Consider the following 26970-nt stretch of genomic DNA (forward strand, 5'->3'; position numbering starts at 1 on the left):
GAGAATATGAAGTTCCCCTGAGCACCTGCTTTAAAGTTGTTGTTACTGGAAACGGCCAAAAGGCGGCAGGATTTTTTCATGCCCAGCTCTGGTTACACCTGCATGTACAGCCTAAGGGGAAGTGGTGTTCCTGGGTTATGAGTTAGTGGAATGTGTCAGCACAAACACCCAAGGGCTTGTATCTCATTACTTCATTTCCCCCCTCCCAGACAGGTCCTAACCCCTGCAAAACCCCAGTGCTGAGGGTGCTGTCCTACATGGGTGGGGTGACCCTAATGAAGGCAGCTGAAGGTGGGAAGGCCACCACCAGCAGACGTGGAGGCTAGGAGACTATTCAGAGCTCTTCCCGGCCAGAGTCCACCATCCTCTGGGTGCACTAGGTTGGCTTTAGCTGCGGGGGGGTGGGGGGGGGGTGTCTGCCTGGATCTGGAGATTGTGGTGAGATTGCCCCAGGGGACCAGACACTCCAGGTCCAAGGGGGGCTCATTTGCTGATACATCCTCCCCAGCTCCCTCAGGCCCAGAACACTCCAGCCTTGTGTTGCTGGCTGCCCAGGCTCCAGGGGTGTGACAGTAGCCCAGGTTCCCAAGCCAACACGGAATAGAGGAGGCATTTTTCTCTTTTTATTGTATTTTCTTTTTACTTCTGATTTTAGTTTGGAGTGTTGTACATTTACAGTGTTGTTTTTGTTTCCGGTGTACAGTGACGTGTTTCAGTTATGCAGATACATTTATCTGTTCTCTCTCGAATTCTGTTCCCCTACTGGTTGTGACAGATTGTTGAGTAGAGTTCCTTGTGCTCCACAGAAGGTCCTTGTTGATTATCCATTTTATAAATATTAGTGTGTACAGGTTAATCCCAACCATGGCATTTGTCCCTCCCCCCATACTTTCCCCCTTGGTAACCCTAGGTTTCTTTTCTACATCTGTGAGTCTGTTTCTGTTTTGTACATTAGTTCACGCCTATCAATTTTTAGATTCCACCTCTTCGTGAAATCATACCTGTTCTTCTCTGACTTGCTTCACTTAGTATGATCTCTAGGTCCCTCCACCTTGCTGCCAATGGCATTCTTTCTTTCTTTTTTATGCCTGAGTGTTCATTCCATTGTATATATGTACCACATGTTCTCTCTCCATCCGCCTGTGGATGGAGGTTGTGGTTGCTTCCGAACCTTGAGTGTTGTAGGTCTTGCTGTAGTCAGTGAATGTGCAAGTGTTGGCTTTCCAAGTATGGTTATCTGCAGACGTGTGCCCAGCAGTGGGCTTGCTGGATCATATGGTAGCTCTGTTTGTGGTGGTTTAAGGAACCTCTGTAGTGTTCTCCATAGTGGCTCTCCAAATTTACATTCCCCCCAGTGGTGTAGGAGGGTTCCCTTTTCTCCTTGGCCTCTCCAGCATTTATTGTTTGCAGACTTTTTGATGCTGGCCATTCTGACAGGTGTGAGGTGATAGCTCGTTGGAGTTTGATGTCTCTAATGATTAGTGATGTTGAGCATCTTTTGTTTTTTGGCATTCTGTGTCTTCTTTGGGAAAATGTGTATTTAGCTTTTCCACCCATATTTGGATTAGGTTGTTTTCTTGATCTTGAGCTGCATGTATATTTTGGAGATTAATCTTTTGTCTGTTTCATTTGCAAATATTTTCTCCCATTCTGAGGGTTGTCTTTTCGTCTTGTTTATGGTTTGATTTGCTGTGCAAAGTCTTAAGTTTCATTAGGTCCCATTGTTTGTTTTTATTTCCATTACTCTAGGAGGTGGGTCAGAAAGGATCTTGCTGTGATTTATGTCATAGAGTGTTCTGCCTTGTTTTCCTCTAAGAGTTTGATAGTGTTTGGCCTTACATTTAGGTCTTTAATCCATTTTGAGTTTCTTTTTGTGTATGGTGTTAGGAAGTGTTCTAATTTCCTTCTTTTACATATAGCTGTCCAGTTTTCCCAGCCCACTTATTGAAGAGACTGTCTTTTCCCCATTGTACATCCTTTGCCTCCTTTGTCATACATTAGCTGACCATAGGTGCGTGGGTTTATCTCTGGGCTTTCTATCCTGTACAGTTGATCTATATTTCTGTTTTTGTACCAGTACCATACTCTCTTGCTTACTGTAGCTTTGTAGTATACTTTGAAGTTGGGGAGCCTGATTCCTCCAGCTGTTTTTCTTAAGATTGCTTTGGCTATTCAGAGTGTTTTGTGTTTCCATACAAATTGTAAAGTTTTTTGTTCTAGTTCTGTGAAAAATGCCATTGGTAGTTTCATAGGGATTGCATTGAATCTGTAGATTGTGTAGTATAGTCATTTTTACAATGTTGATTCTTCCAATCCAAGAACATGGTATCTCTCTCCATCTGTTTGTATCATCATCTTTAATTTCTTTCATCAGTGTCTTTTATAGTTTTCTGCATACAGGTCTGTTGCCTCCTTAGGTAGGTTTATTCCTGGGTATTTTATTCTTTTTGTTTGAGTGGTAAATGGGAGTCTTTGCTTAATTTCTCTGATTTTTCATTGTTAGTTTATAGGCATGCAAGAGATTGGAAGTGGGCTTCTTGACAGTGGGCCCTGTTTTGAATTCTTTTTCGAAGAATTCATTGTACCTCTGGAAGTGTGCAGATACAGTTCTTCACTAGTCAGCTCAATTTGGGTTTCTGGCTTTCTCTCCTATGGGTGAAAGGACCTGCTATTAAGTTCTGTTTTGGCTTGAGGCACTTTTTTCCACTCTGAATATGCCACTGGCTGAGATCAGGTAGTAGGACAGCTGGTTTCTTTCCCTGCACCCGTGAGGCTGGAGCATCGGCTTCACAGCTGCCTGGATTCTCTGGTCAGGCTTGCTAGACAGTCAGGATGGCTACTTGACTCAGCAGTAGGTGAGGCTGGAATTACCTTCCTTGCCCTGGCAGTACCCAGCAGAATGGGATCAGAGAATGCCTGGCTTATTTTGAGGGGGAGCTGAAGAGTCAAGAGTGTGCACTGAATTCCTCATCAGGTGAGGCCACCAGATTTGCTATGCAGACAGTGAATGCCACTGGCAGTGCTTTCTATTCCCGTGTTACCTTAAGCAGGGTTGTTGACCAGCTATGTGGCTTCACTGGTTGGGCAGTCCAAAGGCTGTATTCAATAGCAAGTGCAGCTGTGGACTGGTGTGCTTTCCAGGGAAGCAGTTTTAAGGTTACTAATGCTTTGTTTGTGGTCTGGACTGTAGCCTACCTGTGCCCCAGCTTCCCTGTCAGAACAGACTCACTTGGGCCCTGCAGGTAGGGACTCAGGCTGTGGAGATCTGAGTGCTGGTTGTTGGAAGCCCTCTGGTCACAATCCGATTCTCAGCAGCTGGGCCTCACAGATTCAGCTGCGATCCTGGTGGAGCAAAACCAGAGTATCAGCACCTGCAAAGTGATGAGCACAATGCAGTGGGAGGGGGGAACAGGTGCTGAATGTCACTGGAGGGGCCAGAGCCTCAGGGGAGGCCGCTCCCCGTGGTACTGTGCCAGCCCCTGGAAGGGATGCTGGGATCAACATGTGGCCCCTTCTTACCTTCAAACAGAGTCGGTCTCAGTGTCCATAGTGCAGGACACTTCAGCCTCACTGCTGTGTTGTAGGATTTGTTCAGTGCTGTGTCTCTATGAATAGCTGTTAGTTCTTCTTTTGAGGGAAAGAAGCTGTGAACAAGTTGTGTCACCATCTTTATGACATCACTCTCCATACTCCTCCTTTCTTACTCTGTGTGGATACTTTTTCCTTTACTTCCATTTTGGTGGGATTTCAGTGGGGGGAACCAAAGTAAGTGCTCTCTTTACCCACAAGACTGTGAGCTGTAGTTCTTGCTGGAGATCTTTGCCCTCTTTAGAGAACCCAGGGAGGTAAGGGCAGGGATACATACCTGTAACGATGTGTGTGCTGGCTTGCAGGTGACCCTGTGGAAGGAGTCGGTTGACGGGCAGTGGGTGTGCATCAGTGATGTCAACAAGGGCCAGGGTTCTGTGTCCACTTCAGTCACAGAGGGTCAGCAGAACGAGCAGTGACAAGACAGGCACAGCCTGCTCTCTACCCTGCTGCCTCCAGGACTGCCCCTTCGTGGGCCAACTGACCACACAGCTGGGAGGAAGAACACCCAGCTCCCACAAGATCACTTTCCTGGGAGTCGTTAAGAAATGCACCCAGATTATCATCTGCCTTAACATGATTTGATATGGTTTGTAATTTACTGTCCACCTGAACACACACTTGTTCTGAGGGAAAAACAAGCGTCAGCTCTATCATTTTAAGATATTGTTGGTCATTTTTATGTACCTTTTAGGTTCAGACATCATTTGGGGGGGTGGGGAATTGTTTCCAAAGTAATTAAATAAACTTGTATTGCTTATAATTCTTCCTGCATTCTTCTAACCCCTCCTTACAAAGCTCGTTTTACCTCTTGCTGGTTAGTGTCCTAGAACAGCATTACCAAGACCCAGGTACCTATGGGCCTAGCTGAGTCCTGCCCACAGAGCTGATCTGTCACTCTGTAAGTCCTTGTGACTCAGTCTATGCTGAAGGCACCATACAAAGCTACACTTGGCCTTCAGGGATGGGACCGCAGCCCCCAGCTCTGCTACTTATCCTGAGGCTAATAAAGTCTGCCCTGCACATACAGGGGAGTATCAACCATATCCCAAGAGTTTACAAGACTGAAGAGGAAAGCAGGCACAATTCACCTGGTTTTCTGCCCAGTCAGTGGAAGGAGCAGCTCACCGACACTGAAACAAGGATCACATCCAAGGGGAGGCCCTGGGACCCAGAACTGAAACAGCAGGTCATGGCAGTAGCTGAGACCTGTATGAATGGCATCAACTTGGAGCTTTCACACGTGAAGCAGCACAGCAAACCTGTGTAGGAACAAACCCCCAACTTACTGGTGAGGAAACTGGCAAGAAGGTCAAGAGCTGCCCTGGGCCGTCCACCACCAGGTGCTAAAGCCACCATTGGCATCCTGATCTGTCTCAGCTCAGAACTCTCAAGGCTGGAATCCGCGACCTGCTGCTGGGGCTCCTCAGCCGTAATTGAGGAGTGGAGCTCTCGCCAGGCCTTTATGTGCGCACACACCAATGAAAGGTCACGCCGCTCACTGCAGGAGGTTCTGTGCACAGCTAAGTGTGAACCCCTCTTCTGCCTGTTCTTTGTCCATTTTTCAGCAGCAGAATCCCTGTTGTGAAATAAATCTTACATCATAACATATAAAATTGGAAAAAGTGCAACTACATTGGTTCAAGTGAGGAGAGAGGGCCTGGCCCACAAGACCTCCCAAGGCATTCCACAAAATCCTATCTATCTTCCCAGAACAATAGGCAAATTGATGCTCCCTCCCTTCCATTATTCAGATGCGAAAAGAAAGGCCAAGGAAGCACCTTTGCTCGGGCTTCTGAATGGACACAAATTACACTGAATTCTAGTTAGCTCTACGTATCTGCCTTCCTTAACAAGCTCCGTGCTCCCAAGGGCAGGCCTGGTCCTCCTTACAGTGCCATATACAGATGATTAATGAGAAGGGACTGGTCCCATGTCTCACAGTGGGTTAGTGATAGCTTCTTGGGCTCCTGGCCATAGGCTGTGTTTATAGCTTACACCATCCCATCGAATAATCTGGAAGTAAATGAAATTACCACTGTCAACAGTTTATGCTTAGGGTGGTAACACGTTAGCCATTCCTGGGGTAAGGGAGATACCTCCAATTTGTTACAACAAAACAGGCCAACCAAGTGCAGTGCCATGTTGTGTCCATCTTCAGGGCAGTTGCCAAGCCCAAATGAGAGGAATGTAAGGGTAATTTAAAAGATATACAGAGAATTCTAGTTAGGGCAAGATGGCAGTAGCAGCCACACTGATTTTCAATCCTCTCACAAAAGCAAAGCAACTAGGATAGCAAAAGAAACCCCTGGATGACATTAAGGTAGCCCCTCAAACTCTGAATCATCAAGGAGTAGGGGCCAACCATTCAAAGGGGGAGACTTCCACTTCCACACAGGAAGGAGTCACAGCTCCAAGAGTTTCCCTCAAGCCATTAACAACTAGAAAAACACAAAATCCATGAAACAACTGCTTTCCAATGTAGGACAACAGGCAGTGTTTGGAGGAAGAGGAAAAAGTGGGCGTGGGAAGGGAGCACCACAATGGCCACAGCTTTCTTCCTGGAGGCAGGTCCCAGGAAAGGGCAGGGAAATCGAATCCAGAGCGGCCTCACTGAGTTAAAAAGACAGATGAGAGTTCAGACAGGCAAAGGTAGCATTTACACAGCAGAGTACTAGAGAAGAGCGAGCTGCTCAGAGATGGCCAGCTCCTCGGATCTGCAGGAGGGTCTCCTAGACTTTTGACCAAGTACTAACCTGCTTACGGGAAGGGTGAAACTCTCGTGACCAAAGAGCAGTGGGCCAAGCAATTCCTGGAACTCAACAGAGGGCGAGTAGTTCACGTTCCCAAAAACCAGAGTGCAACAGCCTCACGATACAAAGAGCACTGGGTCGAGTCCTAAGAAAGATCACGCGTCAACGGTGTATCTTCAATCAGGTCTAGAGTAAAGGCTGCTCTGGACCTTAAAAGCAAGCCTTGAAAGCATCAAACTGATCCACCAATAATTTCACTTTCTGCCAGATCAAAGCCCAACACTCTTTAAAGGAACAACAAGAAAATTCAGCATGTGACAGCATAAAATTTACAACATCCATCACCTAATCCAAAATTACTGGGCAGGCAAAGAAGCAAGCAAATGACCCATAACCAGGAGAGGAAAAAAGTGAATAGCCACAGACTCAGGAGAGAGACCACGGAATTAGCAGATGACTACCTTAAAGACAGCTATTATAAATATGTTCAAGAATGTAACGGAGGGCTTCACCGGTGGCGCAGTGGTTGGGAGTCCGCCTGCCGATGCAGGGGACACGGGTTCGTGCCCCGGTCCGGGAAGATGCCACATGCCGCGGAGCAGCTGGGCCTGTGAGCCATGGCCGCTGAGCCTGCGCATCCGGAGCCTGTGCTCCGCAACGGGAGAGGCCACAGCAGTGAGAGGCCCGAGTACCGCAAGAAAAAAAAAGAAGAAAAAAAAACGAATGTAAAGGATAATGAACATAAGAAAAATGGGAGATATAAGAAAGTTGCAAATGGAGTCTCTAGAAATGAACAATTCAATATCTGGAGTGAAAAATACCCTGGATGGGAGTAAAAGCACATTAGACACTGACAGGAAACATCAGTACATGTGAAGACAGCAATAGAAACTATGCAAACTGAAGCACAGGGAGAAAAGCACACAAGACAAAACAAAACAAACACAGAGACTCCAGTATTAAGTAGTCTAAAATATGTGTCAGTTGGATTCCAAAGGAGACAGAAAACAATGTTTAGAGAAACAGCCAAAATTTCTCAGCTGGATTTGAACTATAACCCTACAGATTCTAGGAAATTAAAGAACCCCAAGCAGAAGAAAATACACATACGATAATAATACTGAACTTTCTTAAAAATTATATAAGCAGCCAGAAAAAAAAAAGACATATTACATACACAGGAACAAATATAAGAATGACAGCCAACTTCTCATTAGAAATTATACAAATCAGACTTCCCTGGTGAAGCAGTGCTTAACAATCTGCCTGCCAGTGCAGGGGACACACATTCAAGACCTGGTCCACGGAGATCCCACAGGCCGTGGAACAGCAGAGCCTGTGCGCCACAACTTATCCTGAGCTCTAGAGCCCATAAGCCACAACTACTGAAGCCCGCATGCCCAGAGCCCGTGCTCCGCAATGAGAGAAACCACTGCAATGAGAAGCCCGTGCGCCGCAACAAAGAGTAGCCTCCGCTCGCCACAACTAGACAAAGCCCGCTCGGAGCAATGAAGACCCAACGCCGCCAAAAATAATAAATAAAATAAATAAATTTATATAAAAAAAAACTGGTTCTAGAACAAAAAATTTCAGATAAAGTAGACTTTAGAACAAGAAATACTTATAAGGGATAAAAAGGGGCATAATAATAAAAGGGTCAATTCATCAAGAAGGCAACAATCCTAAAGATGTATGCACTTAAAATAGAGCTTCAAAATATGTGAAACAAAAACTCACAGAACTGAAGCCAGTTACAATTCCAGCTGGAGATCTCAACACTCCTCTTTCAGTAGCAGAAAAAATAGGACCCTAAAAAACAGTAAAGTTACAGAATACATAAACAAACCTAGCAATCAATTTGACCTAACAGGCACTCATAGAACATTCTACCCAGCAACACTTAAACGCATTCAAGTACATCTGGAACACTCATCGAGACACACTAATTTCTGGACCCTAAAACAAACTTTAACAAATCTAACAGAATTAAAATTATCTACAACATATTCTCACACTATAATGGAAGTAACCTAGAAACCAATAATAGAATACTTGGAAAATCCTCAAATATTTGGAAATTTAAGCAATACATCTAAATTACTCATGGGTGAAAGAAAAAAATCACAATAAAAATACTTACCTATAGAGGAAAGGAGGAACAGAATGAAGGGGACAGGAATGGAAGATAATAGTCTCTGCAGGTACCTTGTCTTATAGCATTGACTTGGGAACCACGTAATGTTTAATAATTAACAAGTAAAGGGGAAAAAATCCCTAAAAACTGAAAAAACAACTGGATGGAATGTTAGGTATATATCAAGCCCATGGCATAACCACACAGAGAAAATATTTAACTCATTTGACTGTATATTCCTAAGACTGCATTTGGTAGTTTTATGGTTTGTAGTAATTGTCGTAGTCTTATTTTGAAAGTATTATGTTGATACGGTAAGATACAGCAAGACAGAGGTAATTTTGTTAATGTAATTAGAAATCAAGATTTTTCAGATAAAGAAAGGAATTTAAATATAAAACCCAAGAAGTGACAGCACTGTGACCTTAAGCTTTACTTGGAAATAACAGTATTAACTCATGTCCTATTTTTCTCCTTCTAAAAACTATGTTTTTATCATCTATGCACTGAAAAGGCCTAGAAGCAATACTAGTAGTTACCATCCAGACTGTGGTCTTTAAAAACTATTTCCCGGGGAGGGGGAAGGGTAAACTGGGACAAAGTGGAAGAGTGACATGGACATTTATACAATACCAAATGTAAAATCGATAGCTAGTGGGAAGCAGCCGCATAGCACAGGGAGATCAGCTTGGTGCTTTGTGACCACCTGGAGGGGTGGGATAGGGAAGGTGGGAGGGAATCGCAAGAGGGAAGAGAGATGGGAACATATGTATATGTGTAACTGATTCACTATGTTATAAAGCAGAAACTAACACACCATTGTAAAGCAATTATACTCCAATAAAGATGTAAAAAAAAAACAAAAAACTATTTCCCACTAAAAGAAACCAAAACTTCTTAAAGAAATGGCAAATTAAGGTCAGAAGCAGGAAGGACACACAAAAGATGAGGCCAGGATTTCTTAATGAGACAGAAAGAAAACAAACAGAAAGAAAACAAACTATTAAAAACGATAGGGTTGTGTCAAAAGCACACAGGAATAAACTCATCAAATATGGAAGCATCAAAAAGAAAATAACTGTAATGGATTGGAACACTTATATTTTAAGAAAAAAATCCATGAGATTGGTTCAAGATGGTGGAGTAGAAGGACGTGAGCTCACTCCCTGTCGTGAGAGCACCGGAATCACAACTAACTGCTGAACGATCATGGACAGGTAGACACTGAAACTCACCAAAGAAGATACCCCACATCCAAAGACAAAGGAGGAGCCGCAATGGGACAGGATGAGGGGCACAATCACACTACAATCAAATCCCGTAACTGCTGGGTGGGTGACTCACAAACTGGAGAACACTTACACCAAGAAGTCCACCCACTGGAGTGAAGGTTCTGAGCCCCACGTCAGGTTTCCCGACCTGGGGGTCCGGCAATGGGAGGAGGAATTCCTAGAGAACCAGACGCTGAAGGCTAGCGGGATTTGATTGCAGGACTTTGCCAGGACTGGGGGAAACAGAGACTCCCCTCTTGGAGGGCACACACAAAGTAGTGTGTGCATCAGTACGCAGGGGAAGGAGCAGTGACCCCACAGGAGACTGAACCAGACCTACTGCCTAGTGTTGGAGGGTCTCCTGCAGAGGCAGGGGGTGGCTGTGGCTCACCATGGGGACAAGGACACTAGCAGCAAAAGTTCTGGGAAGTGCTCCTTGGCTTGAGCCCTCCCAGAGTCTGCCATTAGCCCCACCAAAGAGCTGGATAGGCTCCAGTGCTGGGTCGCCTGAGGCCAAACAACCAACAGGGAGGGAACCCAGCCCCACCCATCAGCAGACAAACGGATTAAACTTTTACTGAGCTCTGCCCACCAGACCAACACCCAGCTCTACCCACCACCATTCCCTCCCATCAGGAAGCTTGCACAAGCCTCTTAGATAGACTCATCCACCAGAGGGTGGACAGCAGAAACAAGAAGAACCACAGTTCTGTAGCCTGTGGAAGGAAAACCACATTCACAGAAAGATAGACAACATGAAAAGGCAAAGGACTTTGTACCAGATGAAAGAACAAGATAAAACCCCACAAAAACAACTAAATGAAGTGGAGACAGCCAACCTTCCAGAAAAAGACTGCAGAACGATAGTGAAGATTATCCAGGACCTCGAAAAAAGAATGGAGGCAAAGATCGAAAAGATGCAAGAATTGTTTAGCAAAGACCTAGAAGAATTAAGGAACAAACAGAGATGAACAATAAAATAACTGAAATGGAAAATACACTAGAAGGACTCAATAGCAGAATAACTGAGGCAGAAGAATGGATAAGTGACCTGGAGGACGGAATGGTGGAATTCACTGCTGTGGAACAGAATAAAGAAAAAAGAATGAAAACAAATGAAGACAGCCTAAGAGACCTCTGGGACAACATTAAACACAACAACATTCGCATTGTAGGGCTTCCAGAAGGAGAAGAGAGAAAGGACCCGAGAAAATACTTGAAGAGATTATAGTCAAAAACTTCCCTAACACGGGAAAGGAAATAGCCATCCAAGTCCAGGAAGTGCAGAGAGTCCCAGGCAGGACAAACCCAAGGAGAAACATGCCGAGACACAGAGTAATCAAATTGACAAAACTTAAAGACAAAGAAAAATTATTCAAAGCAGCAAGGGAAAAATGACAAGTAACATACAAGGGAACTCCCATAAGGTTAACAGCTGATTTCTCAGCAGAAACTCTACAAGCCAGAAGGGAGTGGCACCATATAATTAAAGTGATGAAAGGGAACAACCTACAACCAACATTACTCTACCCAGCAAGTATCTCATTCAGATTCGACAGAGAAATCAAAAGCTTTACAGACCAGCAAAAGCTAAGATAATTCAGCACCACCGAACCAGCTCTACAGCAAATGCTAAAGGAATTTCTCTAAGTGGGAAACACAAGAGAAGAAAAGGACCTACAAAAACAAACCAACAACAATTAAGAAATTGGTCATGGAAACATACATATCGATAATTACCTTAAATGTGAATGGTTAAATGCTCCAACCAAAAGACACAGGCTCACTGAATGGTTACAAAAAGAATTCCCATATATGCTGCCTACAAGAGACCCACTTCACACCTAGGGACACGTACAGACTGACAGTGAGGGGATGGAAAAAGATATTCCATGCAAGTGGAAATCAAAAGAAAGCTGGAGTCGTAATACTCATATCAGATAAAAGAGACTTCAAAATAAAGAATCTTACTAGAGACAAGGAAGGACAGTACATCATGATCAAGGGATCAATCCAAGAAGAAGATATAATAATTATAAATATATATGCACCCAACATAGGAACACTTCAATACATAAGGCAACTGCTAACAGCTATACAAGAGGAGATTGACACTAACACAATAATAGTGTGGGACTTTAACACCTCACTTACACCGATGGACAGATGATCCAGACAGAAAATTAATAAGGAAATACAAGCTTTAAATGACACAACAGATCAGACAGATTTCACTGATATTCATAGGACATTCCATTCAAAAAGAGCAGATTACATTTCTTCTCAAGTGCACATGGAACGTTCTCCAGGATACATCTTGGGTCACACATCAAGCCTTGGTAAATTTAAGAAAACTGAAATCATATCAAGCATCTTTTCCGACCTCAACACTATGAGATTAGAACTCAATTACAGGGGGAAAAAAACGTAAAAAAACACAAATACATGGAGGCTAAACAATACGTTACTAAATAACCAAGAGATCACTGAAGAAATCAAAGAGGAAATCAAAATATACCTACAGACAAATGACAATGAAAACACGACGATCCAAAACCTATGGGATGCAGCAAAAGCAATTCGCAGAGGGAAGTTTATAGCAATACAAGCTGACCTCAAGAAACAAGAAAAATCTCAAATAAACAATCTAACCCTACAACTAAAGGAACCAGAGAAAGAAGAACAAACAAAACCCAAAGTCAGTAGAAGGAAAGAAATCATAAAGACCAGAGCAGAAATAAATGACATAGAAACAAAGAAAACATTAGCAAAGATCAATAAAACTGAAAGCTGGTTCTTTGAGAAGATAAACAAAATTGATACACCTTTAGCCAGACTCATCAGGAAAAAGAGGGAGAGGACTCAAATCAATAAAATTAGAAATGAAAAAGGAGAAGTTACAACAGACACCACAGAAATACAAAGCATCATAAGAGACTACTACGAGCAACTCTAAGTGAATAAAATGGACAACGTGGAAGAAGTGGACAAATTCTAAGGAAGGTATAACCTTCCAAGACTGAACCAGGAAGATACAGAAAAGATGAACAGACCAGTCACAAGTAAGGAAACTGAAACTGTGATTAAAAATGTTCCAACAAAAAAAGTCCAGGACCAGATGGCTTCACAGGTGAATTCTATAAAACATTTAGAGAAGAGCTAACACCCATCCTTCTCAAACTCTTCCAAAAAATTGCAGAGGAAGGAACCCTCCCAAACTCATTCTATGAGGCCACCATCAGCCTGATACCAAAACCAGACAAAAATACTACAAAAAAAGAAAATTACAGACCAATATCACTGATGAATATAGATGCAAAAATTCTCAACAAAATACTAGCAAACATAATCCAACAACACATTAAGCGGATCATACGCCATGATCAAGTGGGGTTTATGCCAGGGATGAAAGGATTCTTCAATATATGCAAATCAATCAACGTGATACGCCATATTAACAAATTGAAGAAGAAAAACATATGATCATCTCAATAGATGCAGAAAAAGCTGTTGAAAAACTCAACACCCATTTATGATAAAAACTCTCCAGAAAGTGGGCATAGAGGGAACCTACCTCAACATAATCAAGCCCATCTACGACAAACCCACAGCAAACATCATTCTCAATGGTGAAAAACAGAAAGCATCTCCTCTAAGATCAGGAACAAGACAAGGATGTCCACTCTCACCACTATCAGTCAGCATAATTTTGGAAGCCCTAGCCACGGCAATCAGGGAAGAAAAAGAAATAAATACATATTGGAAAAGAGGTAAAACTGTGACTGTCTGCAGATGACATGATACTATACATAATCTTAAAGATGCCACCAGAAAACTACTAGTGCTCATCAATGAATTTGGTAAAGTTGCAGGATACAAAAGTAATGCACAGAAATCTCTCTCATTCCTAGACACTAGCAATGCAAGACCAGAAAGAGAAATTAAGGAAACAATCCCATTCACCAGTGCAACAAAAAGAATAAAATACCTAGGAATAAACCTACCTAAGGAGGTAAAAGACCTGTACTCAGAAAACTGTAAGATGCTGATGAAAGAAATCAAAGATGACACAAACAGATGGACAGATATACCATGTTCTTGGATTGGAAGAATCAATACTGTGAAAATTACTATACTACCCAAAGCAATCTACAGATTCAATGCAATCCTTTTCAAATTACCAGTGGCATTTTTGTACAGAACTAGAACAAAAAATCTTAAAATGTGTATGGAGACACAAAAGACCCTGAATAGCCAAAGCAGTCTTAAGGGAAGAAAACGGAGCTGGAGGCATCAGACTCCCTGACTTCAGACTATACTACAAAGCTACAGTAATCAAGAAAATATGGTACTGGCACAAAGACAAAAATATAGATCAATGGAAAAGGATAGAAAGCCCAGAGATACACCCATGCAGCTATGGTCAACTAATCTATGATAAACGAAGCAAAGATATACAATGGAGAAAAGACAGTCTCTTCAATAACTGGTTTGGGAAAACTGCTACATGTAAAAGAATGAAATCAGGGCCTCCCTGGTGGCGCAGTGGTTGGGAGTCCGCCTGCCGATGCAGGGGACACAGGTTCATGCCCTGGTCCAGGAGGATCCCACATGCCGCGGAGCGGCTGGGCCTGTGAGCCATGGCCACTGAGCCTGCGTGTCCGGAGCCTGTGCTCCGCAACGGGAGAGGCCACAGCAGTGAGAGGCCCGCGTACCACAAAAAAAAAAAAAAAAGGATGAAATCAGAACACTCCCTAACACCATACACAAAAATAAACTCAAAATGGATTACAGAACTAACTGTAAGACGGGACACCATAAAACTCTTAGAGGAAAACATACAAAGAACACTCTTGGACATAAATCACAGCAAGATCTTTTTTGATCCACCTCCTAGAGTAATGGAAATAAAAACAAAAATAAACAAATGGGACCTAATGAAACTTCAAAGCTTTTGCAAAGCAAACAAAACTACAAACAGGACCAAAAGACAACCCTTAGAATGGGAGAAAATATTTGCAAACGAACCAACAGACAAAGGATTAACCTCCAAAATATATAAACAGCTCATGCAGCTCAATATTAAAAAAATAAACAGGGCTTCCCTGGTGGCGCAGTGGTTGAGAGTCCGCCTACTGATGCAGGGGACACGGGTCCGTGCCCCAGTCCAGGAAGATCCCACATGCCGCGGAGCAGCTGGGCCCATGACCCATGGCCGCTGAGCCTGCGCGTCCGGAGCCTGTGCTCCGCAATCAAAACCCAATCAAAAAATGGCAAACCTAAATAGACATTTCTCCATAGAAGACATACAGATGGCCAAGAAGTACATGAAAAGGTGCTCAACATCACTAATTATTAGAGAAATGCAAATCAAAACTACAATGAGGTTATCACCTCACACCAGTTAGAATGGGCATTATCAGAATCTACAAACAACAAATGCTGGACAGGGTGTGGACAAAAGGGAACCCTCTTGCACTGTTGGTGGGGATGTAAATTGATACAGCCACTCTGGAGAACAGTATGGAGGGTTCTTAGAAAACCTAAAATAGAATTATCATATGACCCAGCAATCCCACTCCTGGGTATATAACCAGAGAAAACCGTAATTCAAAATGACACACGCACCCCAATGTTCATTGCAGCACTATTTACAATAGCCAGGACATGGAAGCAACCTAAATACCCATCGACAAATGAATGGATAAAGAAGATGTGGTGCATATATACAATGGAATATTACTCAGCCAGAAAAAGGAATGAAATTGGGTCATTTGTAGAGACCTGGATGGATCTAGAGACTGTCCTTATTTTGAACATTAGTAAGTAGAAAAAAATGATGTATTTTTCTTGCCTTTCCTTTACAAACTGGATATCAAGGTGATAAAATAATTGCTGAAGGAAAAAATGGTAATAAATGTAGAAAGGAACAATAGAAAAAGAATCAGGTTGAGGTAAGGGGGTTGTTGTAGGGTAAGAGAGTGTGTTTTATCAGTTGAAGTTACACACGGAACATTTTAAGGCTGCAGTTACATGATTGCTGAGATTTGCTTTTAGAATATTCCCCCCAGAGGAAAAATAGTATGTGGGATAAATACACGAAGCAAGATGCTAATAAATGTTGAAAGTGATGATGAATGCTTGTGGAGACTCATTGTATTACTCTCTCTGCTTTCATTTTAAGGTTGAAATTTTCCAGAATAAGAAGTTCAAATATACATGGAGAAAGAGTTTATCTTACATATGGCCAAATTTTCTACTGGAAACATTATTTTATAATCAGAAAGGAAGTGCCTGAGATACTTGTTCAGTATCTGAGACATACAGATTCTCACGCCCCACTGCAGACTTACTGGATCAGAATCCAAAGACGAGACATAAAAAAGACTGCTTTCTTACCACTTCCCCTATGCATCCACTGCAGCCCAGCACAAACCTGCACCCAGCAGTGAGATTAGATCACCCTACAGGCCTCATCCTGAGAGCCTAGGGCTCTTAGCCATCCCTAGACTGCGCTACCTGTAGTTCTGAGAACAGTTTCAGCACAGTGGTTGGCGGGCGGTGCAGCGAGTCAAGCTACAGAGCGTGGAGGGGCCAGTACCCATAAGGGACAGGATACAGGGACAGGAACTTCTGCCTGGACACGGTAGCATGAGGGCAAGAAGGCATCAATAGACCTTTCCAGGATGAGAGAGACCTGGGCATATTTTAACGCTGAGGGCAAAAGCTGGTGGAGAGAAAGACTGAAGATAGGAGACCAATACTGGAGGCTCCAGCCCCACGATGGCAGGAGAACAGGGAAGCCCCAGTGGGAGAGGTTGTGTTTGGAGCAGGAGGGATGAGACAGCACTGGGCTAAGGATGTGGAAGTTGTAAGAGGGACACCCATGATGATCTAGAGCTCGTCCAGTGCAATAGCCGTGAGCCACAAGAGCTGCTGAGCACTGGAAATGTGGCTGGTCTGAACTGAAACGTGCTGTGAAAATATAATACACAATGGACTTTGAAAATTTAGTAAAAAGAAAACCAGTGCCAAATATCTAAATCATTTATTACACTGATTACATGTCAAATTGATAGTATTTTGAATATATTACAGTATATTATTAAAATGGATTTTATCTGTTTCTTTTTCGTTTTTTAATGGGACTCCTAAGGAATTGTTAATGGCATGACTGGCATGATACTTCTAGTGATCGATGCTGTTCTACAGGTTATGGAAGCCAGAACAAGGAGAAAAAAATAAGCCCCACCAAAGAGCCCTATCTATCTCAAAAAATGAAACCCGTTTCTATTACCCCAGAATCTGCCTCATTCAGACCAAGGTTTGGCCAAATTCATGAGAAAACTCCCTGCTCAGCCAGCTACTTAACAGCACAAACAGAATGACAGTGGACTGTGTACACAATTTGTTCTCAGACACCACTGACATACAGCAGTTAATTCGGTGATGATGCGCCCTTATCTGTGGATGAGGCCGGGCCCTCAAGGCCCTGCTGTGGGAAGGAAACCACCAACCAGCAAGCAATCCAGAGGAAGGTTCAGAGAAGGAGACAGACGGACAGACTGGCCTTGGCATTATCCACATTCAAAGGAGGGGAAACACGTGCTGAGGCAAGTCAGTCCTCCCCACCCCGAGCCACACAGTCCTCCTCAAAGGCCTCTGGGCTCAGGTCTGCGTGCGTCCCCTCCCCAGCCTGCACCCCGTCCACAGCCGGGGGTGGGCAGCGAGGTACTTTCTGGGTGCCGCCTCCCCCTCCCTCAGTGGCTCCGGCATCCTTCCTTCCTCCCCCAACCAGCCTCCGCTCTGCGGGATGTGCTTCGGGTGCTTTCCAGCCCGCAGGCCACCTTTCTGCTCCGGAAGGGAACGCAGCAGCCCGCGTGGGTGTTTGCCTGCGGGGTGTTATCTAAGATCAACACTGGCAGTTCCTGTCTCCAGGGCCGGGACTGAAGGAGGCCTCACATCTCAGTGGGGCCTGGTCACCATAGTCCGTTTGGGGTTTTTGGGGCCGGGGGGGCAGGGCGGGCCACGCTCTGAAAAAGCTGCAGGCCTTCTCTAGCATCTCCCCACCTGCTCCACCTTCAGCCCTTCTGAGCCCCAAGGCCAAGAGGCATCAGCTCAGGTGGCCCGCAAGGGCGAAGGCCTCCAGGTGACACACTTACACTCTGCTGGGACTGCGGGAGGATTCCGGCCCCCGCCCCAGTGCACTGGTGCTGAGAAGTTTTCCAGCAGGACGTACTCAGTCCCCACATTCTACTGAGGGGCTCAGTCCAGCCCCTCCCAGGCACCCACTGTCCCTAGAGTCTCCACAAGGGTCCAGTGCCCCCTGACGACCATCTCAGTCAGGCGGTCATCGGATGACCAGCGTTCTGCTGGCTCCCCTGCCCCATCCCGTCGTGCTCAGGAGCCTGGCTAGGCGTCCGGGCACTGCCACTGAGGGCTGCGTGGCTTTGGGGAAAGTGTGGTCCCTGTGGCATTCAGGTTTTCTCCCCGTGAAATAACGGTGCAGCCTCCCAGGTCTTTAAGGTCGTGTCCTGTCACTCCTCTGCTCGAAAGCCTTCAGTGGCCTCCCTCTTCCAGATCAGGCCCAAACTCCTTGGGCCCCCAGCTTCCAAACTGCTTATCCCAACCCCGCACCTCCTTCTAGGCCTTTTCTTACAACCCGCCCCATTGCCACCCTCCTCCGAGCACCCAGCCTTCTCACTGGGGACACAGTCCGCACCCACGCCTGCTGTTCCCCTCCGCTCCTGCCCCTCTGCCTGCAGCAGTGCCCTCCCTTCAAAGCCCTGCTCCACTTCCGCCGCCTGGATCACGGAGCCCTTCCTACCCTCCCAGCCCGAGCCCAGCCAGAAGTGAGCTCCTCCTCTGAAACGCTAGAACGTCTACACAGACAACTCACCAAGCCCTTAGGAGTCACCACCTGGGCATCCTGTGGGATGAGCCGCTGCGGGCACGTAAGGAATCCCCCACGTGGTTGATGCGCTCTTCGTCCGCGAACATCTGACGTGGCAAAGGCTGGCCAGGGTACAAAAAACAGTTGTCACCTGCATGGTACTTGACAGGTTACAAAGGATTTCACACCCATCACCTCAGTTAATCCTCAAGCCCCTGTGAGAGGCAGCCGTGAGCAGGGGGACGCTCAGTGATCTGCGTAAGGCCAATCTGTGTGTGGTCACCTGTGGCAGCACCAGGTCCCGGCTCTCCTGCCCCCAGGGCACTCTGCTCCCTCTCAGAACCTGGCTGGGCGAGGGGAGAAAGGCCCGCACATTAAGAAAGACCAAGCTGAGCAGAGCCATCACCACCACCCAGAAGAGAGGACTGGAGTCCAGCCCTGTTGGAGATGGTCCCTGCCCTGCTCCCCTGCAGTTTTCTCATCTGAATAATGGGGCTTCTCTCAGGGAGGTGTGAGAGTTCCAAGAGCTGGGCTGCCATGAGCTCGAGGATCTCACAAGCCAAAAAAAAGAAATGCATGACCACACACCTGACTACCTGACCGTGCAGTGGCATAGCTCACCGAGCCCTTTCTTCTGAAAGCATCTGCCTCTAAGTGGTAATCACACTTTGAAAGGCATTATCCCCACTAGAGGAATCTAAGGTATTGGAGAGCAGGTGAACTACTTGGGTGGAGGGAGAGAGGAAGCAGAAGTCCGCCTCCATGAGCCAGCCACTCGCTCTGATGCAGAGACCCACACGCGGGCCTGGAGCTGAGGCACGTCCCAGCTCCAAAGCTTAGTAGGGGTGCAACCCTGATCATCACTAGCCAGGCCCACCGCCCTCTTCTCAACACCCAGCGGAGGCACCAAGACTCAAACATGGTCAAAGGGCCCAAGAAACCAGCTCCCGACCTGCTGGAGAAGCAGCCAGACGGGGCTCCGGGGAGGATGGGGGCCAGGCCCTGGGGGGAACGCTGGTCACCTGATGCTTGCCCACAAAGACAAGGCCTTACTCCTTTCTCAAGGGACACACAAGCCTTCTCTCCCACTTGCCTAGGTCATTCACTCCAGAAACAGAGGTTAAGCGCCCACTCTGGTCGGGCTCTCTCACCTGCCCCAGGCAGCATGGTGGGGTGGAAAGCTGAGGCCTTAACGCTCACACCTGAATCTGAACACCAGCTGTCTGGTCCAGCCCACGACACTGAACTTCTCAGGCTCCTCCCATGTAAAACACCCACCTCCCCAGGTCACTATCAAGATTGAACACGGTATGTCCCACGAGGACACCTGCACATAGGAGACATTCAATTATCCTGATAGCCACCATTTACAGCATTCTTGCTGTGCACCAGCACTGTTCTAAATACTTCTTACATGAATTTGATATAACTTCAGTTCATTTTCACAAAAAAAACCCTTAAGCAGGACAAAACTGATGTTCAAATGAATTAAGTGACTTCCCAAGGTCACATAGCAAACACGTTTCCGACTCACCCAGAGCTGTGGGTACAGGCCCCCACTCCCCCATGTTCTACACCTTCCCAACCAATGTCACCCCCTTGCACTGCTTCCTGAGGTATAGGGATTACTTTTGTTTCTGTTTTTTAATTTTCCTTAGTAATACAAGAAATAAAGAAACAGACTCAAAGATTTAGGGAAAAAATTATGATTACCAAATAAAAAAGCTGGGGAGAAGAAGAGATCAATTAGGACGTTGGGATGAACATCTACACACTAATAAACATAAAATAAATAATCAACAAGGAAATACTCTATAACACAGCCCACTGTAATAACCTATATGAGAAAAGAATCCAAAAAACAATAGATTATATGTATAAATGAATAATGTTGCTGTACCCCTAACACAAACACAATGTTAAACATCAACTATACTCCAATATAAAATAAAAGTTTAATTTTAAAAAATGAGTCCGCTGTTCCCCCCAGGCCCCCGTGACCGCTGTCACATCCCTAAGCAGACTTGGGTCCCAAGGCTGAACTGTCATGGGGCCGAGGGAGCTGGGGAGGATGTGGCAGCTATAAGCCCCCTTGGTCTCGAGTGCCTGGTAACCCCTAGATGGGACCACAATCTTTGGATCCAGGTGGCCCCTCTTGAAGCTGAACCAAGGCTACAGGACCCAACAGCCCGGTTGAACCTCGGGCTGAAAGACATTTGAAAAGTCACCAGGTTTCCATGGCCTCGGATGGTGGGGATCCCACCTCCAGCCTCCTTCCTTAGAGTCACCCCACGTGAAAAGGACAACCCCTCGGCATAGCAGTCTGGCGGGGGGCTGGGATATATCTGGGGATCACAGGATAAGGAAGAAGGAGTAATGAGACACACGCCCTCGGGTGTTTGTGCTGGCACATTCCACTCTAATTGACAACGCAGGAATACAACTTGCCCTAAGGCTCTGGTCACCCCAGTAACCAGAGTGCGACATGAAGAAATCCTGCCGCCTTGTGGCCATTACCTGTAACTACAACTTTCAAACCACTGCTTAAGAGCACTTAACGTTCACAAGGGCTGCGGTGCTGTATTAAAATAACACCTACTCTAATAAATGTCCGGGGTAGGTCATGGAATGAGAATTCAAAAACTGGCAAACTTAACAACAAACCGATTTTAAGAGTTAAATTTTAATCACGTTTACAAAAAAGAAAGAAAGAAAGAAAAAAGCCTATGAAAAGATGCTCCAAATTACTACTACTTAGAGAAAAGCAGATCAAAACTACAACCAGGTACGACCTCGCAGGAGTCAGAATGACCGTCATCAAAAACTCTACAAACAATAAATAATGGAGAGGGTGTGCAGAAAAGGGAACCGTCCAGCGCCACTGATGGGAAAGTACATTGGTAACAGCCACCGTGGAGAACAGTACAGAGGTTCCTTAACTACAAATACAGCTACTATACAATCCATAAATCGCACTACTGGGGTTACATGCAAAGGAAATCATAACTGGAAAAGACGCTTCACCCCAACGTTCACTGTGTCACTGTTTACAACACCCAAGACTCACAAGCAACCAAAATGTCCATCGACCGATGAATGGATGAAGAAGACGTGGTTAAGTATATACACGAGAATACTACTCAGCCTTCGAAAAGAATGAAATAATTCCATTTGCAGTAATGTGGATGGACCTAGAGGTGATCATATTAAGAGACCTTAGACGGAGAAGGACAAATATCATATGATATCATTTATAGGTAGAATCCAAAACTTGATACAATTGAACTAATTTACAAAACAGAGAGAGACTCACAGACCTAGAAAACAAGCTTAGGGTTACTAAATTGGAAAGGTGGGGGAGACAAATGAGGAGGCTGGGATTAACGTATAATCACTAATATTCATAAAACCGATAATTAAGAAGGAAATATTGTAGAGCACAGGGAATTCTACTCAACACTCCGTCATAACCTATATGGGAAAAGAATCCGAGTGAGTACAGTTATATGTATATATATATACTGAATCACATTGCTCTACACCTCAAATAAACACAACATTGAAAATCAACTATACTTTAAAATGAAATAAAAAGTAAATTAAAAAAAAGAAAAAATGCCTAATAAATTCCCCTCAGACCACGGCAATCTAGGCTATTATCACATCCCTGGAGCCTAAGAAGTCTGGGTCCCAAGGCTGGCCTGTCGTGGGGCTGACAGTTTAGAGCACGGAGTATGCAGAGCATGGTTCTGGTCCTAAGCGACCCTGAACCAAGGATCACCTTTCACCAGAGGCCCTGGGACACTGACCTGAAGCAGCAGTCGCAGCAGTAGCTGGGATTTACTGAGGCCTGAGTGAAGCAGCACAGAAAACCTGTGTAGGCGCACACCCCTGACTTACTGATGAGGAAACTGGCAAGAAGATCAAGAGCTGCCCTGGGCCGTCCACCACCAGGTGCTAAAGCCACCATTGGCATCCTGATCTGTCTCAGCTCAGAACTCTCAAGGCTGGAATCCGCGACCTGCTGCTGGGGCTCCTCAGCCGTAATTGAGGAGTGGAGCTCTCGCCAGGCCTTTATGTGCGCACACACCAATGAAAGGTCACGCCGCTCACTGCAGGAGGTTCTGTGCACAGCTAAGTGTGAACCCCTCTTCTGCCTGTTCTTTGTCCATTTTTCAGCAGCAGAATCCCTGTTGTGAAATAAATCTTACATCATAACATATAAAATTGGAAAAAGTGCAACTACATTGGTTCAAGTGAGGAGAGAGGGCCTGGCCCACAAGACCTCCCAAGGCATTCCACAAAATCCTATCTATCTTCCCAGAACAATAGGCAAATTGATGCTCCCTCCCTTCCATTATTCAGATGCGAAAAGAAAGGCCAAGGAAGCACCTTTGCTCGGGCTTCTGAATGGACACAAATTACACTGAATTCTAGTTAGCTCTACGTATCTGCCTTCCTTAACAAGCTCCGTGCTCCCAAGGGCAGGCCTGGTCCTCCTTACAGTGCCATATACAGATGATTAATGAGAAGGGACTGGTCCCATGTCTCACAGTGGGTTAGTGATAGCTTCTTGGGCTCCTGGCCATAGGCTGTGTTTATAGCTTACACCATCCCATCGAATAATCTGGAAGTAAATGAAATTACCACTGTCAACAGTTTATGCTTAGGGTGGTAACACGTTAGCCATTCCTGGGGTAAGGGAGATACCTCCAATTTGTTACAACAAAACAGGCCAACCAAGTGCAGTGCCATGTTGTGTCCATCTTCAGGGCAGTTGCCAAGCCCAAATGAGAGGAATGTAAGGGTAATTTAAAAGATATACAGAGAATTCTAGTTAGGGCAAGATGGCAGTAGCAGCCACACTGATTTTCAATCCTCTCACAAAAGCAAAGCAACTAGGATAGCAAAAGAAACCCCTGGATGACATTAAGGTAGCCCCTCAAACTCTGAATCATCAAGGAGTAGGGGCCAACCATTCAAAGGGGGAGACTTCCACTTCCACACAGGAAGGAGTCACAGCTCCAAGAGTTTCCCTCAAGCCATTAACAACTAGAAAAACACAAAATCCATGAAACAACTGCTTTCCAATGTAGGACAACAGGCAGTGTTTGGAGGAAGAGGAAAAAGTGGGCGTGGGAAGGGAGCACCACAATGGCCACAGCTTTCTTCCTGGAGGCAGGTCCCAGGAAAGGGCAGGGAAATCGAATCCAGAGCGGCCTCACTGAGTTAAAAAGACAGATGAGAGTTCAGACAGGCAAAGGTAGCATTTACACAGCAGAGTACTAGAGAAGAGTGAGCTGCTCAGAGATAGCCAGCTCCTCGGACCTGCAGGAGGGTCTCCTAGACTTTTGACCAAGTACTAACCTGCTTACGGGAAGGGTGAAACTCTCGTGACCAAAGAGCAGTGGGCCAAGCAATTCCTGGAACTCAACAGAGGGCGAGTAGTTCACGTTCCCAAGAACCAGAGTGCAACAGCCTCACGATACAAAGAGCACTGGGTCGAGTCCTAAGAAAGATCACGCGTCAACGGTGTATCTTCAATCAGGTCTAGAGTAAAGGCTGCTCTGGACCTTAAAAGCAAGCCTTGAAAGCATCAAACTGATCCACCAATAATTTCACTTTCTGCCAGATCAAAGCCCAACACTCTTTAAAGGAACAACAAGAAAATTCAGCATGTGACAGCATAAAATTTACAACATCCATCACCTAATCCAAAATTACTGGGCAGGCAAAGAAGCAAGCAAATGACCCATAACCAGGAGAGGAAAAAAGTGAATAGCCACAGACTCAGGAGAGAGACCACGGAATTAGCAGATGACTACCTTAAAGACAGCTATTATAAATATGTTCAAGAATGTAACGGAGGGCTTCACCGGTGGCGCAGTGGTTGGGAGTCCGCCTGCCGATGCAGGGGACACGGGTTCGTGCCCCGGTCCGGGAAGATGCCACATGCCGCGGAGCAGCTGGGCCTGTGAGCCATGGCCGCTGAGCCTGCGCATCCGGAGCCTGTGCTCCGCAACGGGAGAGGCCACAGCAGTGAGAGGCCCGAGTACCGCAAGAAAAAAAAAGAAGAAAAAAAAACGAATGTAAAGGATAATGAACATAAGAAAAATGGGAGATATAAGAAAGTTGCAAATGGAGTCTCTAGAAATGAACAATTCAATATCTGGAGTGAAAAATACCCTGGATGGGAGTAAAAGCACATTAGACACTGACAGGAAACATCAGTACATGTGAAGACAGCAATAGAAACTATGCAAACTGAAGCACAGGGAGAAAAGCACACAAGACAAAACAAAACAAACACAGAGACTCCAGGATTAAGTAGTCTAAAATATGTGTCAGTTGGATTCCAAAGGAGACAGAAAACAATGTTTAGAGAAACAGCCAAAATTTCTCAGCTGGATTTGAACTATAACCCTACAGATTCTAGGAAATTAAAGAACCCCAAGCAGAAGAAAATACACATACGATAATAATACTGAACTTTCTTAAAAATTATATGAGCAGCCAGAAAAAAAAAAGACATATTACATACACAGGAACAAATATAAGAATGACAGCCAACTTCTCATTAGAAATTATACAAATCAGACTTCCCTGGTGAAGCAGTGCTTAACAATCTGCCTGCCAGTGCAGGGGACACACATTCAAGACCTGGTCCACGGAGATCCCACAGGCCGTGGAACAGCAGAGCCTGTGCGCCACAACTTATCCTGAGCTCTAGAGCCCATAAGCCACAACTACTGAAGCCCGCATGCCCAGAGCCCGTGCTCCGCAATGAGAGAAACCACTGCAATGAGAAGCCCGTGCACCGCAACAAAGAGTAGCCTCCGCTCGCCACAACTAGACAAAGCCCGCTCGGAGCAATGAAGACCCAACGCCGCCAAAAATAATAAATAAAATAAATAAATTTATATAAAAAAAAACTGGTTCTAGAACAAAAAATTTCAGATAAAGTAGACTTTAGAACAAGAAATACTTATAAGGGATAAAAAGGGGCATAATAATAAAAGGGTCAATTCATCAAGAAGGCAACAATCCTAAAGATGTATGCACTTAAAATAGAGCTTCAAAATATGTGAAACAAAAACTCACAGAACTGAAGCCAGTTACAATTCCAGCTGGAGATCTCAACACTCCTCTTTCAGTAGCAGAAAAAATAGGACCCTAAAAAACAGTAAAGTTACAGAATACATAAACAAACCTAGCAATCAATTTGACCTAACAGGCACTCATAGAACATTCTACCCAGCAACACTTAAACGCATTCAAGTACATCTGGAACACTCATCGAGACACACTAATTTCTGGACCCTAAAACAAACTTTAACAAATCTAACAGAATTAAAATTATCTACAACATATTCTCACACTATAATGGAAGTAACCTAGAAACCAATAATAGAATACTTGGAAAATCCTCAAATATTTGGAAATTTAAGCAATACATCTAAATTACTCATGGGTGAAAGAAAAAAATCACAATAAAAATACTTACCTATAGAGGAAAGGAGGAACAGAATGAAGGGGACAGGAATGGAAGATAATAGTCTCTGCAGGTACCTTGTCTTATAGCATTGACTTGGGAACCACGTAATGTTTAATAATTAACAAGTAAAGGGGAAAAAATCCCTAAAAACTGAAAAAACAACTGGATGGAATGTTAGGTATATATCAAGCCCATGGCATAACCACACAGAGAAAATATTTAACTCATTTGACCGTTTATTCCTAAGACTGCGTTTAGTAGTTTTATGGTTTGTAGTAATTGTCGTAGTCTTATTTTGAAGGTATTATGTTGATACGGTAAGATACAGCAAGATAGAGGTAATTTTGTTAATGTAATTAGAAACCAGGATTTTTAAGATAAAGAAAGGAATTTAAATATAAAACCCAAGAAGTGAAAAAGCACAGTGACCTTAAGTTTTACTTGGATATAACAGTATTAACTCATGACCTATTTTTCTCCATCTAAAAACTATGTTTTTATCATCTATGCACTGAAAAGGCCTAGAAGCAATACTAGTAGTTACCATCCAGATTGTGGTCTTTAAAAACTATTTCCCACTAAAAGAAACCAAAACTTCTTAGAGAAATGGCAAATTCGGGTCAGAATCAGGAAGGACACACAAAAGATGAGGCCAGGATTTCTTAATGAGACAGAAAGGAAGACAACTATTAAAAACGATAGGGTTGTGTCAAAAGCACACAGGAATAAACTCATCAAATATGGAAGCATCAAAACGAAAATGACTATAATGGATTGGAACACTTATATTTTAAGAAAAAAATCCATGAGATTGGTTCAAGATGGCGGAGTAGAAG

The 26970-nt window shown here is 44.6% G+C and overlaps 2 protein-coding genes across 41 annotated transcripts in view; one reads left to right on the forward strand and one right to left on the reverse strand.

Annotated features, from left to right (window-relative positions):
- Positions 1-4351, forward strand: part of SEC13 (SEC13 homolog, nuclear pore and COPII coat complex component) — a 54615-nt gene extending 50264 nt beyond the window's left edge. For all 3 annotated transcript variants that reach the window (XM_004274831.4, XM_049716222.1, XM_033437359.2), the window contains one exon: positions 3894-4351. In XM_004274831.4, the coding sequence (XP_004274879.1) occupies positions 3894-4007 (114 nt within the window). In that variant the 3' untranslated portion in view covers positions 4008-4351. The remainder of the gene's footprint in view (positions 1-3893) is intronic.
- The window catches only part of TATDN2 (TatD DNase domain containing 2), a 64833-nt gene continuing 39387 nt past the window's right edge, over positions 1525-26970 (reverse strand). For 12 of the 38 annotated variants that reach the window (XR_007479799.1, XR_007479779.1, XR_007479777.1 and 9 more), the window contains 5 exons: positions 25741-25812; positions 24007-24148; positions 4878-5167; positions 3520-4797; positions 1525-3342 (listed from right to left, as the gene is read on the reverse strand). The gene's annotated coding sequence lies outside the window, so the exon portion shown is untranslated. Of the gene's footprint in view, positions 3343-3519; positions 4851-4877; positions 5168-6344; positions 6487-8078; positions 8151-18645; positions 18762-18922; positions 18987-24006; positions 24149-25740; positions 25813-26970 lie in introns of all 38 variants that reach the window. The other 26 variants (XR_007479812.1, XR_007479809.1, XR_007479808.1 and 23 more) reach the window with 19 other exon arrangements.

This window comes from Orcinus orca, chromosome 10 (genome assembly GCF_937001465.1).
Source record: "Orcinus orca chromosome 10, mOrcOrc1.1, whole genome shotgun sequence".
Lineage (NCBI taxonomy): Eukaryota > Metazoa > Chordata > Mammalia > Artiodactyla > Delphinidae > Orcinus > Orcinus orca.